This window comes from Eurytemora carolleeae, unplaced genomic scaffold (assembly GCF_000591075.1).
Source record: "Eurytemora carolleeae unplaced genomic scaffold, Eaff_2.0 scaffold100, whole genome shotgun sequence".
In the NCBI taxonomy this organism is placed as follows: Eukaryota; Metazoa; Arthropoda; class Copepoda; order Calanoida; family Temoridae; genus Eurytemora; species Eurytemora carolleeae.
In genome coordinates this window covers 102,639-117,887 of record NW_019396048.1, presented here as the reverse complement: position 1 = coordinate 117,887, position 15,249 = coordinate 102,639, and the positions used below count along the sequence as shown (strand labels likewise).

The following is a 15,249-nucleotide window of genomic DNA, read 5'->3' as shown; positions in this document are numbered from 1 at the left end:
AAAGGTTGGAGTCGAGAAAATAATCCGAAAAATTGATAAATTGTTGAGATCAGAACATAGTTAATCTTGAGTGCTTTTTCTTGATATTTTATTTGGGCACTTTTGAATCTGAGGATCAATGCTTGACCCCTCAATTAATGTTGTCCTTGTATGGTATACATATAACAAGATATCGAAGATTGTATAAGAATAAGATGGACATCAATGCTTTATCCCAAAATGTAACAAAATAAGTTTTAACGTTTGATTCCAGAAAAATCAAAAAACATAATGGCTGACCGACCTCTAGAGAGTGAAGGGAAAAGACCTGCCTGGACTGAACTTAACGATCTCGCAGCACAGGTTTAATTATAGAAACAGACAACTGTGGAATAGGAAGACGACATTAAAACAATACAGAAGAGGGTTTTTGTTTTTATCAAGCAAATAGGTTTACCAGGAACTAATTTAATCAGTTATTAATTCAAGTTCAGGGTCTGTTTACATTGCAAAATTGCTGTGGAACATATTTAATAACTATTAAAAGTCGTAACTAGAGTACAAAAGTCGTCTTCCTATTCCCGAATTTATAACCGTGAGATACATGATAGGTTAGCTTTTCTTATTGTAATTTTATTTGTAATACAACATTGAGCACCTGAGCTCAATATCCGCAACAAGGAAGCTTTTATTTTAAAGCGTAAGTACTAATTCTGCGAATCTGAAAGTCAACAGAGGCCGAATATATTTCAGTCTAGACGCGGCTTAAATATGAATAAGTTTGTTCCAACTGAAATTATAATAAGTGTTTCGAGACTTAAGCGCTTAATTGGAAATGGAATCGGTTATTGTCGACTCAGCGACGAGATACAAACTCTTAAAATCCGGGCTCTGGTAACTCTGGTAACTCTGGCAACTCTGGTAACCTACAGTTTTAGTTTGATATGTCAGACCACAACAAGTGTAGAGGAGGACTTTTTAAAGTTTAAAGTTACAAACTGAATTAAATTCAGGAGGCTGGTGGTAGTATACTGTTTGCAACTGATGATTGGTTTGCGCATGCTGAGAATCTTCTTTCGAGCGCAGAACCGGTTTGGAAGGAAGGATTTACTGAACAGGTAAACCTTTTTTTGGGAATTTTATTGCTTTCCTTGGTGGATTTTATTCTGGGTGATTTCTGAAAAATTCATGGCCACTCTGCAATTATACTACCCCTTCTTATTATAATTATAATTGTTGTGTTTAACCCTATCTCTGCTGGGGTACTTGAAAACCAGGATATGCTGGGGGGGGGTCAATTTGACCCCCCCTCTAAATCCCATGTTTGATGTCCAAATATGACAAATGATACATCAGTGGAAAGCTCTTGCGCTCTACTTTTAGAATCTGCAAAAAAATTTGCAAAATTGCAAAAACTGAATTTTTTATCGCAAAATCCAGTTATATAGTAAAAATGTTTGCAAAAAAAAATTTGTCCAAAAAATGAAAAATTATACATTTTTGAAAAGCCCTTGACCATGCCATTTCAAATATGCAAAAATTTTTGCAAAATTTTAAATAACCTGATTTTTAATCAAGAAAAACTAAAAATGTGCAAATTTCCTTTACAGGTTGTTTGCAAAAAATTTGCAATTTTTTTTTCGCAAAACTTGTGCAATTCGTTTCCTTATGTCGAAGGCTTTCCAAAAAACTAAATTTTATCAAAATCTGACAAGTGGAAGTGGGTCAAAACAAAGATTTAGTTTGTTACAGGAAAAAACAGTCATTCAGGCAGTGTGCCTGAGGACTCAGGCAGTTAGTATTAAAGCCCGGTTTTAGGCCTAAAGGGAGGGCTGTGGGTATGTAGGCAAAGTCAGAAAATTTCAACAGCCTCAGACCAATACTTTTCGAGTTATGTAAAAAAAACTACAGGGGGGGGGGTCAAATTGACCCCCCCCCAGCAGGAATAGGGTTAACTTAAATCAAAATGGCACTGGAAAACAGTATATTTGAAAATAAAATTTAAAAAGAGGATGGATGATTTTATGTTAATTTAATCGGTTATTTTATTAAAATCCGTTTGTAATTCGGTTTGAGCAATTTTTTCATTATTGATTTTGAGAGTTAATTTGAAAGAAACTACTTAATCACCGTAAAATCAAATTGTCTATTTGTTTATCTTTGCAACCTGATTGAGAACAAATAGTAAAAAATGATAATGTTAAATGTCAACAGCATCATGCTCCAAAAATATAGGAATATGAAAACTACAGAAAACATGGTTTGATACCAGGGAATAGAAATAAAGGAAAAGGAAATGGCGCTGGTCTGGCATGAGAAAGTTCGGTAAACTTTACACACACTCTTTTGGTTCAGACACACAACATGACTACAGTCAAGGAAGTTGCAGAACAATAATGTCAATTATAATTAAGCTTGAATAACGACTAAATATATTGTAAACTTTAATCAAATTATATTTTTTGCATGAAAATTTGGTTTATAGTGTTGACTTAAATATATAAATAATATACTACATGGATATTAAACTTATTTTTAAATAAACAATTAACAATAAAAAAATGTACTCTTCTAGACTGTAAAATACCGAGAATCGAATGTACTGTATATACCTACAGTACACACCTTCGGTTCGGTAAACTTTACACACTGCACTCTTTTGGTACAGACACACCCCCATACGTTTCCGCCCCCTGTTTGAAACAATTAATGTTTGTCTAGGGTAAATGGATGGATGGTTGGGAGACTAGAAGAAAGCGTATCCCTGGACATGACTGGTGTATTATCAAGTAAAATTTTTATGGATGCATTTTTTTTTCATTCTTCAAAAAAATCATCGGGTAGATCCATTACATTTTACTTAACTAATTGAATGTTAAAAAAACATTTCAACTAATTTTAGAAACGTCTGCATTTTTAAAAGTTTTTTTAATGGGTGGGCCAATTACTAAAAATTGTCAATATTTTTTATTATTGCTATTACCAAAGGTTGGCCCATTATTCAGCTTTTTGAGTTTTACATCTATATATAAATTTGGCTTGTCTGTCTGTTTGTTTGTTTGTCTGTTTGTATCCAATAAACGTCAAAACGGCTGAATCGATCGGGCCCAAATTTTTTTGTGGGACATCTAGGGACCCCAGGGAAGGTTTATGAATCATCAAAATTTCAAATATTTGTCTCCATCAAAATTCGATCGTCATTAAATTTTTTAAAATTTTGAAAATCCGCGAAATTTTTTGTGAAAATCCGCGAATTATTTTTGTTTTGTTTTACGATATACACAAAGAGAACATGTTCACAATTAATTTAGAAGATGGGTGCGAAGCGCCCTCTAAGGCTAGAAAGAAGGGCGCGAAGCGCCTTGAATTTCTAGTTTTATATAATCATATAACAAAAATTAGTTTTTGACACTGGTCTAAAACTTATTTAAACATTTGCCTGAAAGTGTTGCTTGCTAAGTTTTCTAAAGACATTTTGTTAAACTTTTCGCTCATTAAAGGGAGTGTTGGCAAAAAAATCAAAGGGGGTATAGGCGTACGTCGAAAAATATTCGATTGCGAATTGACATAATCTTACTTCTATCTGTTGCGCACATAAGGAGAAAAAGGAGAAAAACAGCGTCCATATAAATTTAGAAAGTTGCAATATTCTACCTGGATCGTAAAATAATCAACTTAATTCCAAACAAATGATTCAGATTATTACAGCCTATAATCAACGATTTTTTAGATGCATTCGTAAATAGTTGATATTTCATAATATTTTTATATTTTTAAAAAATGATATTTCGCTTACAACTTGTTTTCACGGCTGGCACCGGATTTTCGAAAATTCCTGGAAAATGTCGTCTTCATTATCAAAAATCGTCGAAAGATCTCAGATCATAAAAAAATAAAAATTTTATGAAATTTCAACCATATACGAATGCGTCGAAAAAAAATCAATTATTATAGGTTGTAATATCTGAATGTTTTTTTTTGGAATTAAATTGATTTTTACGATCACGATCGGATATTGCAATCTTCTGAATTTGCACGGACGCTACGTTCTTCAGTATGAGTCGCTTTTAATAATTTTCTCCTAATAGACGCAACAGATAGAAAATAAAAGTCGTAACAATCACTATCGAATATTTTTCGACGTAAGTCCATACTCCTTACATTTTTCGCGAACACTCCCTTTAAATATTTAAAAATTAAATATTACAAAGCCTTAAAAGGAATTTAAAATTTAAAACACATTTAAAACATAACACTACATATATTATGTATTTATGGATTATGTTTACAATAAATTGATATTTCAACCTTAGACTAATTAATTTAGCAGAATTTTTTTTCTATTATCAAAGGTCCACATATGCAAAAGATACAAAGATATTATGATTAGAAAGCATAATTGTAATCATTTCCGATAGGAAGAAATGATTACAGGTAATGCTTTTCAAAAATGAGTTTTATTGCCACAAACTCTTATTTTATAATACATACATTTGTAACCCAGTGTCTTAAACCTTAGATATATCAAAGGTTTACACCATCAGAGGCCAATTTGACTGAAATTGAACCGGGTCTTAAAGTTGGGACGCGGCTCAACCATGGTTGGTTCCACTCGAAACTGTTTCCAATGTTTTGAGATTTGAGTCGGCGCTCAATTGGAACCGGTTTTTGTGGTTCAGCGACGCGGTCTAAGTTCTTTAAATTCTGCCCTCTGGTTTCCAAAATACAATATTTAGAAAATCTGAGTTTGTGACAAAGGCCCAATTCCTTTGATCGTATTTAGGCTGGGATTACCCGGTGTCATCTCTGGGGTTGAAATACGAACTGATTTCTTCACTGGAAACTATACTCCCAAAGCCAGCATTCAGGCCACTAGGTAATTGTTTAGATATCCATGTTTTTCTCTTTTAAAGATACTGTAAGCGTTATTTTAAATGTGATCTTCCATCACTGAGAGTTATAGTCATCAAAACTTTAGACAGCCTCGACTTAAAAGTGTCGCCTTGGCCTTTGATATGACCTTACCAACGTACTTATACTTTTTGTAGCCCTAGACATTAGGGTGACACACGATGCGAAAGTAATAAAATCATTATGGGGATAGGTTCTCTGGGTTATGTCAACACTTAGTATTGAAATGCAAAAACATTTTTGCTCTAAGTTGATGAACTTATGTGGAAGAAGTTTCAGGAAAAAATTTGGATATTTGTAAAGGATTGGGGGTGATTTGACACTTAATGACACCTAATTTTGTACAGGCTGCATTGGCTCTAAAAATTGAGATAAAAGGCTGACCTTTTGCAAGTAGCCTTTATGGCCTTCTACTTGGATCACAAAGATAATTTGGAATCGGAGGTCATTGTCCTAAAATTTTCACAAAGTGCTCATTTTGGGCCAAATCACCCAAAAAACCTATGCACCCCAAAAACCCCACTCGGTGACATATACATTTTTAAAATTCAACGCGGTTGTTTCTAGTTTGTTTTTTAACGGAGTAAATGGCAAAATACTGCTCGATTTTTGCGTTAGAGCGTGCACATGTTGACTTGCAGTGCTATGCAAAGATGGTAATGCCTGATTTACAACGGTACCTTTGATACCTTAATCTGATCAAAAATGATTAATATTTTTGTTTGGTACACCATGAACTATCTATAAAGTAGTAATTTCAATGACCATTACTGAGTAGATTAAACAGTGAGATGCCAACCTTTAAACGTGATAGAAGAGCAGGACTGGCAGCTACTGCGGAACAGTTTAAGGTTACCAATAACCATACATTAATAACAATACAGATAGAACACTAGATGTCGTCTTTTCAATTTTTTTTTCGCTCAATGGAGTTACGCGCATTGCTCTTTCTGTGTCTTGTAATTCAACGCTGCCTGAGTGCGCGGAACTCCTGCCTCAGGGTAACGAAAAAACCCTTAAATCTTGAAAAGACGACATATAGTGTTCTATATGTATTGTTATTTATCTATGACAATAACATTACTTTGGAACATACAGTGCTACCCATAAAACTGTGAAATAGGAAGAGGAAACTTTAGCAAGCTTTTTATTTTATAATCTTACTAATTAAAATTTATATTTTATTTGAAGATAGGTTCACCTCAACATATTAATGTAAATGGGACTGTGTGCACTGTACAATTGCTGTTAATCATGTTAGACTGTTTAAATCAAAACTGGAGTCTATCAGTCGTCTTATTTCACAACAGCATTATGGGTCCTACTGTACGAAAATTCAATAAAGAGAATTTTTTTGACCTTAAAAAATGTTAAGCATATACGATGCTTTTGTAGTAGTTTTAAGAAATTAAGCTGTACGTCTGACGAGCTTTTCATAAAGTGGTCTATACCTTTCTTGAATCTTAAAAAATGACTAATTGACTGTGTTAAGGAGATTGAGGTTTATGAATCAGGTTGTTGGAAGGAAATTGTTCCGAGAACCCCCCTAGGAGCTGGATACAAGGATACCGCCAGGTTAAACAATTTAGAAATTAGAAAAACAGATAAAACAATTCTTCTAGAATTTTACAATTATTCGCCTTTTTCCTTTTCAGTACTGAGGCCGAATTTAAAGAATTTGAGCCGCGGCTTAAATTTAAGACGCAGATCAAATATGGTTGGTTCTACTTAAAAATATATTCAATGTTTTAAGATTTAAGCTGGCGTTCAATTGAAACCGGTTTTAGGCAGATTTGAGACGCAGCTAAAATTCATTAAACTCGGACTCTGGTTTGATTTTTTTTAAACTAAGCTTATAATAGAAAAAAAAACTAATATTTAAATTTTTATTTTGTATTTATATACTAACTTGGCTTTTAAATAATAAAAAGCTTCCCTTTTAACAGTTTTAGCGTTTATCTGTTGCTCTAATAAACGACATTTTTAATCGTTCTCTAATTTTTGAGATTTTGCCTGTTTGAATTGGCGGATTTTTTTTCAAAAAATAATAATTTTCGAACATTTTGCATCTTTCTCGGCACTTAAACCTACTCTGGGGTCATATGAGTTGCCACAAAAAATAGACATGCTAAGTTCAGCTCTTTTGACGTTTTTTGACACAAACAGACAGATAAACAACCAGACAAGCCAAATATTTATAAAGAAGGAAAACAATTCATGTTTTGACGGGAAAAAAGAATGACAGAAAAATACCTTTATCATAACAGTGTATAGAATAACACAAGAAAATAATACCTGTCTTTTATTTACTGGTTACCGTACGTTACAGGTATAATTACGTAAATGTAAACCTATTTAAATCAGACCTGTTTTTAAAATTTACTGTTTACTTTTTACTGTTTACTGTACTGTACTGTAATGTACAATCCGCTTTCCATTCCATGCAATCTGGAAACAAAATCAATACCATTTTGCCAAGTTTCAAGAAAATACAAAAAGATTGATGGAGTACAATTACGTAAATGTTCACTGGCATTTAGAAAACCAAATCTGGATTTTATCACGTATATATATCGGAAGTGTCGAGTAAGGAAGTGAACCCTGTAATATACACACATCCTTGTTTAGGACATATTTAGAAGTGTCGAGTAAGGAAGTACCGTATACTTTACATAAATCCTTGTTTAGTTTAAAATTCTGTGATGGTGATGGACCAAACCTCTGTAGAGTAAAAAAGTAGATGTTAGTTCCACATTTATTGGACATCATCGAAGTGTCGAGTAAGGAAGTACCCTATACTTTACATACATCCTTGTTCAGGACATTTATCGAAGTGTCGAGTAAGGAAGTACTCTATACTTTACATAAATCCTTGTTTAGGTCATTTATTGAAGTGTCGAGCAAGGAAGTGTTGTCTACACCATACATAAATACATGTTTAGGACATTTATCGAAGTGTCGAGTAAGGAAGTGTTGTCTACACCATACATAAATACATGTTCAGGACATTTATCGAAGTGTCGAGTAAGGAAGTGTTGTCTACACTATACATAAATACATGTTTAGGACATTTATCGAAGTGTCGAGCAAGGAAGTGTACACTCATATACGACTAAATATGTTCCCGGACGGAGGAATTGCTCGTCTCAGGTATACAACAAATTAATCTTAACTACACAGTTATGAAAATTATGCATAAACTATCGATCCCACGACGTCACCTTTAGAATAGACTTTTGTCTTGCCAGTCACTTTTTATTTTAGTTTAGCTTTGGTTATATGCACATTTTTAGAGTTGCTTTATTTTACCAATGAAAAAAAATACATATTTTACCCAGCGCATGAATAATTTAGTTAGAATTAAAATTAATCAGTCAGAGATTACAAATGTCAAATTCAATTCTGGGCATTGATGTGTAATTAGTTTTTCAAAATAGCTTTAAATTTTGTTTATTTAATCAATATTTGAATGAAAACTTGTTTTATAACTGGAGCTGGATTTTAAAATTTCTTGGAAAGTATAAAAGATTCCCTAAATTTCAGAAATGAATATTTTTAAAATTAACACTCGGACCATAAAAAATTAAAATATTATAAATATTAATTTTATACGATTGCATCGAATTGAATCCGACATCTATAGGTTGTAATATCTGAATGATTAATTTTAAATCTACTTGAATTCTTTACGATCTGAATGGAAGAATATAATTCTGTTAATTATATGGATACAAAGCTCTTGGGATTAAGATGTTTATAACCATTTTCTTCCTTTAAAGCAACAGATGAAAGTAAAATTAATGGCGATCAACATCGAATTTAATTCGGGATCAGCCTACGTCCCCTTTAATTTTTTGCAAGCACTCCCTTTAACCCTCTATTATTGTGTAGAGTATATGGTGTGTGTACCCCCTTGAGTACCCTTGCACCTGGAGAACTGGTTGATCTAGCTGCAGCAGAACTAGGAGGAGTATGTGTTGGATATAGTAATGCTCACTATGGACATCCTCGTAACATGATCAGGTTTTTAGAAACTATACAGTCATCGTCGCATATATTAATACTATGAAGACGAATGTCGATTCCAATCTTAATTTTATTTATATAACGCTTTTAAAGAGCATGAATGCACAAAAACATGGAAACAAAGAGAAGCTGTCAAAAAAGGTTCCCTTTAAATACTTGTAAGCTTATAACTCGAAAAAAAGCTTGTTAACAATGAAAACTTAAATAAAAAAGTCGTCTTTTTGCATTGATATAATCGCCGACCGCTGCATAATACAGGAAGAATAAATAGAATGTTTATAAAAATGTGACGTGAAATATGAAATATGAAGGCTGAGAAGTCAGAATTCCTATTTTAGCTTGAAATAACTTTTAACTATTGCAATCAATGTCTTTGATGATTATTGCACTTTTTCATCTGTTTTAAAATTTAATACATCAAAGTGATTAGATGTAAGGGTGGGAGATAGGGTTTGGGCACGTATTAGGACCGCGTAGGGACTGGTCCAGATTAATAAACAATAAGTGATCAGATGTAAGGGTGGGAGATAGGGTTTGGGCACGTATTAGGACCGCGTAGGGACTGGTCCAGATTATTAAACAATAAGTGATCAGATGTAAGGGTGGGCGATAGGGTTTGGGCACGTATTAGGACCGCGTAAGGACTGGTCCAGATTATTAAACAATAAGTGAAAATTTCATTTCACAAGTCCGGCCTTGCTATCCTGCACCTAGTGAACAATTGTCTTCATTCATAATTTGATCAAACTAGTTTCTTGGTTCTAAAAAGTCACAGTCATAGTGTCAAAAAAAAAAAATTTAACAAAAAAAAGCTCTTTGAATGAATTTTCATTTTCTTCAGGTTTCTAAGTACTGTAGTAGTTTTTGATGAAGAAGTTTCAATTCGTAAAGTTTAATTAAAGTTCTTCTATAAGCTGAATATTACAAATTAAATGTTCAGACTTGGAAGAGGAAAGGATATGGGGGATGGTTGGGAGACAGCACGAAAATTAGACAGGTAACAAATATACTGGATGAAATAAATAGTATGAAGAATAAATTGGTGTTCATGTTTTAACTTGAAAAAATATCGAAATGTAGTAAAAAAACTGGCAAAAAAATTTGTTGGTATAAAGAACAAAAATCCGGAATACTTTTTTTAAATCAAATCTTTTCTTCGAATTTGGTTGGAAAAATATTACCCCAAAATAAGTACAGGGTTACCTACAATGGATGAGAGTATAGAGACGATTTTTCATAATTAAAGGGACAGACTGGCTATGTAAGGTAGTTAAACTGAGTATGCAGTGTTGTGGACAAATTCTTTAGGATTCATTTGAGACATATAAAACTTTTTAAAGATCTGTAAATCGCAAAGTCGACGTTCAAAATCGTCCCTGTTACACTGACTGTTACATCATATTCATAATTCGTTGAAACTGTAAATTTGTTGTTTCATTCTTTTCATAATCTTTAAATAAGCCATTGAAAGAATAAATTCAAGTTATAATACTTATTTTAGCCTTGGGATCGTCATATCTTTAGAGTATCCAGTCGTCCTCGCGATCTCATCCTTTGTGAGTAACCCTGTATATATATTTTCTTATTTTTAAAACTATTTAAGGCCGAGTATCCTGACAGCTGGGAAGGATGGAATTTTTCAGGTAGAGTACGAATCTAGTTTAAAGGGACTCTAAGCGTAATTTCAAGTGACCCTTCATGCAAACATAGCTATGCCCGATTCACAACAGTACTCTTGCAATCTTGATCTGCTAAAAATGTTGTAAATAGCGTCGTTTTACTCACTCGAAAAAGTGGTTATTACTTGTAATTTATCCATTCTTTCTTATAAGCATAAAATGCGCAAGTCATTTAAAAAGAAAATAAACAAGAAGAGTATAACCATTGTAGATCTGACATTACACTTTTTGCATGGAGGGTCAACTGAAATTACGCTCACACTCCCTTTAAATTCTTTTTTTGATAGACTTTCATCAACAGAATTTTTAATAAAAAAAAATAATTTCTTGTAATTTCTCTTGATGTTCGAGCTTAAAAATTCTTTTCATATCCCCCCCCCCTCACCTCACAAATCAAATGTCTTTAAAAATTATTTGGAATATGATAATCAACATATTTTTGTTTTTAAAATTATTTGGTTGAAATGAAAAGATTCTGAAATAAATTTTACATTTGTATTTTTTCAACTGATATCTTTTTAGCAATTAATTATTAGATGCAAATAGTTTTTATTTATTTAAGAAAAGTGGTTTATTTTCCAAAATTGATATTTAAAGATAAAAGATATTGTTAAATATTGAATAGAATTTAAAAAAAAACAATACTTTTTTTAGAAATAACAACTGGGAAAAGTAGTTCTTACAATAATGCATTCATCGGAAATCTTTTATTTTCTTTATTTTTATCAAGATAAAAAAAATCTTGATTTAAACCATCCGACCTACTGCAAGATGCATACGATGTATATTTATGTAGTTTATGCCCCCTCCCCCCATAAAAAGTTTGGTTACAAATTTTAATGTTCTTGATACGGTAGGTTCCTGGATATGAATGGGCCTGTTTTCGACTGGGGTTTCCTGGAAACGTTCTTCGTGTTGAAGTTGATACAAACCATTTCAAGGTCACATTTAAGTTCTTTTTACTGGGATTTCATTTTTTATAACAACACCTTTTTGAAAACATATAATTTCATTAATACGCAAAAGCGTTTGGTCTCGTTTACCATGAGGTTTAAAGGTAGTGACCAGCTAGACATGGTATTCGAGATGAGAGTGCAGTATTACAGAGAAGTATATTAGCATTCACTTAATAACAATAAGACGTTTTTCAATCTGGAAGAAATTAAAAGATCAATTTTGCACTCTTACTCAGTAATTATACACCGACAAAACGTCTTATCAGTATAAAATAACTCCTATTATTTTTCTCTACAATACTGCACTCTCAGCTTAACTACCATGTCTAGCCGGTCACTCCCTTCAAAGATGAAAATAAGTCCAATTTATAATACCTTTTGTCTTTAGGGAAACTATCCTGATAGTGTTATCATTGATGGATGTTTCGTCCAACAAAATTTGGAAAGAGATAATATAGAAAACCAGGTAGAAAACTAGAAACCCAGGTAGAAAACTAGAAAACTAGAAAACCAGGTAGAAAACTAGAAACCCAGGTAGAAAACTAGAAAACCAGGTAGAAAACTAGAAAACCAGGTAGAAAACTAGAAAACTAGAAAACCAGGTAGAAAACTAGTAAGCTATAAAACCAGGTAGAAAACTAGAAAACTAGTAAACCAGGTAGAAAACTAGAAACCCAGATAGAAAAATAGAAAACTTGAAAACCAGGTAGAAAACTAGTAAGCTAGAAAACCAGGTAGAAAACTAGAAAACTAGAAAACCAGGCAGAAAACTAGTGAACCAGAAAACCAGGTAGAAAACTAGTAAACTTGAAAACCAGGTAGAAAACTAGTAAACTAGAAAACCAGGTAAAAAACTAGAAAGCCAGATAGAATACTATAAAACTAGAAAACCAGGTAGAAAACTAGTAAACTAGAAAACCAGGTAGACAACTAGAAAACCAGGTAGAAAACGAGTAAACCAGAAAACCAGCTAGAAAACTAGAAAACCAGGCAGAACACTAGTAAACCAGAAAACCAGGTAAAAAACTAGAAAACCAGGTAGAAAGCAAGAAAACTAGAAAAACAGGTATAGGAAACCAGAAAAACAGATAAAAGAAACAAGAAATCATGAAAACAAAGAAACTAGAAAACCAGGTAGAAAACTAGAAAACCAGGCAGAAAACTAGAAAACCAGGTAGCAAACTAGAAAACTAGAAAACCAGGTTGAAAACTAGAAAACCAGGTAGAAAACTGGAAAACTACAAAATAAGATAAAAACTAGAAATCTAGAAAATTAGACAACCGAAAACTAGAAAACTAGAGTATAGAAAACCAGACAGACAGATAGAACACTAGGAAAACCAGGTGGAAAACTAGAAAACTAGGATTTCAGGTAGAAAACTAGAAATCCAAGTAGAGAACTAGAAAACTAGAAAACTAGGTAGAAAACTACAAAAAAACCAGGTAGAAAACTTCAGAAAACTAGGTTGAAAAAATCTTAACTGTAGAAACTACAAAACTTTCAAAGAAAAACTTAAATATATAATTACCACAAAACTAGAACTGATAAGAGGTACGAATATCAAAAATATTTCCTTTTAAAAGTCGAACCACTCAACTTGACTCTCAAAACCAAGCTAATAAAAATATCCGTGGTTCTCCCGAGTTCCCCAATTAAAATTTGTGGCAAATTGGTCGGACCGGCCAGGAATTCATGAGTTATGATCGGACAAAGGGACAAATAGAAATCACTACTTTATATGTATAACATAAACTAAAATTAGGAATGGCAAGTGCTACTACCCGGGAAGAAACTGGGTCCTCATCACCAGCATTTCTTTGATGTTTCTGAAATTGCAGATGTTGGAAAAATCAACCATATTAGAGTCAGGTTAGTTAAAATCAACCAGATTAGAGTCAGGTTAGATAAAATCAACCATATTAGAGTCAGGTTAGTTTAAAAAGATTTCCTGTTACACAACATTAGTAACAGAAAAAAAAACACACAGTTTAAGCCAGCTCCACAACCCTTGACAGCTGTGGACCGGACATTTTTCGAAAACCCTTTTTTATTGTTCTAGGCATTGTGCTTCTGAACTGGTTTGTATAGCGATAAACAAATAACTAGATCCGATACTTGAGCAAACAGCTAAATTGATTTATCTATTTAATTTCAACAGAAAACTTTGTCCGATCTATTTAGCTGGACCCGGGCATTAGTCAGGCTTTGCTACAGTCGTATATATCAATACAATGGAGAATACTTTGCTACAGTCGTAAATATCAATACAATGGAGAATACTTTGCTACAGTCGTATATATTAATACAATGGTGAATACTTTGCTACAGTCGTATATATCAATACAATGGAGAATACTTTGCTACAGTCGTATATATCAATACAATGAAGAATACTTTGCTACAGTCGTATATATTAATACAATGGAGAATAATTTGCTATAGTCATATATATCAATACAATGGAGAATACTTTGCTACAGTCGTATATATTAATTTAATGGAGAATACTTTCGAATTTGATTCAAATTTTGATATCTGGGAAGCTTTCAAACAGCATGGAGACACATCAACCTGGAAACAAAGAGAAGCTGTTAATTAAAAGATTCTATTTGTATACTTGTGTAAACATGTAATTTTAGAAAAAGCTTGTTGTAAGCCAAAAAGAAAAATCGTCATCATTGTATTTATATGAACGCCGACTACTGTATAACAATTACAACTCTGGGCCGAAATAGAAATAGATATTAGTAAATTCAAAATCCTTCCATAAACATCACTGAATTATTAAGTTATTTTATGATGCAAATATTGAATGTTTAATCTTTAAATGAATACAATATATTTACTTTTAAACCAAATACATGTACAATTGTACAACAGTGCAGTAAGGCATTGTTAGCGCTATTTTAAACGTGTCTCACAACTTTAAAGGAACTTTACGCGTAACTTCATCCATTTGAAGAATGGCGTGGAGTCTGATTTACAACAGTACCCTTTAAACCTTTCTACAATAAGGTTGTATGAATAGTGGAACATTTTATTTGATGATCTTTAATTAAAAAATATTAAACTTTTCTTTCTAGCTATCGCCGACAAGAAAAATTTATATTAAAATTCTCCTTTTGCGTGGAGGGTCAACTTAAATTTCGCTTACTGTCCCTTTAAATGATGGAATTCTCTAAAAATTTTAAATTCTTGATATTTCGCAGACAATCCCTTGATTTAATTAGAAAAGTATGTATTAATTAAACAATAATATTTTAAATTATTTTGTTCAGAATGTTCCCTGACGGAGGAATTAGTAGAATTCGGGTTCTTGGACACATTTAGTAACAAAGCTTTTAAAGGGATTGTTCGCGAAAAATGAAAGGGGTTATAGGCCTAATGCGATTTAAAAAGCGCTTTTGATCGCTACTAATCTTACTTCTATCTGTTGCGTCTATAAGGAGAAAATTGATAAAGACGTCACATTCCAAAGAGCGTAGCGCCCATACAAATTGAGCAAGTTGGAACATACGACTTAGACCGTAACAAAATAAAATTAATATCAAACAAATCAATCAGATATTACAACCTATAGTCATCGATTATCTTTCGCCACATTTGTATATATTTAATATTCTATTCTAATTTTTTTTTTTTAATAATATTTAGCTCACAACTTGTTTTCGAACATTCCTGGTAAATATGAAAATGT

The 15,249-nt window shown here is 32.6% G+C and overlaps 1 protein-coding gene across 1 annotated transcript; it reads left to right on the top strand.

The window, feature by feature from the left end:
- The first annotated feature begins 230 nt into the window (after nt 1-230).
- Nucleotides 231-14,961, top strand: LOC111703515 (allantoicase). Its single transcript, XM_023475476.1, has 14 exons — nt 231-342; nt 993-1,097; nt 2,701-2,768; nt 4,763-4,855; nt 5,669-5,741; nt 6,383-6,465; nt 7,957-8,040; nt 8,782-8,913; nt 9,857-9,913; nt 10,520-10,559; nt 11,453-11,536; nt 11,940-12,017; nt 13,315-13,421; nt 14,831-14,961. The coding sequence occupies exons 1-14, from the start codon at nt 271-273 to the stop codon at nt 14,880-14,882; spliced, it is 1,128 nt and encodes a 375-aa protein (XP_023331244.1). The 5' UTR covers nt 231-270; the 3' UTR covers nt 14,883-14,961.
- Nucleotides 14,962-15,249: the final 288 nt, after the last annotated feature.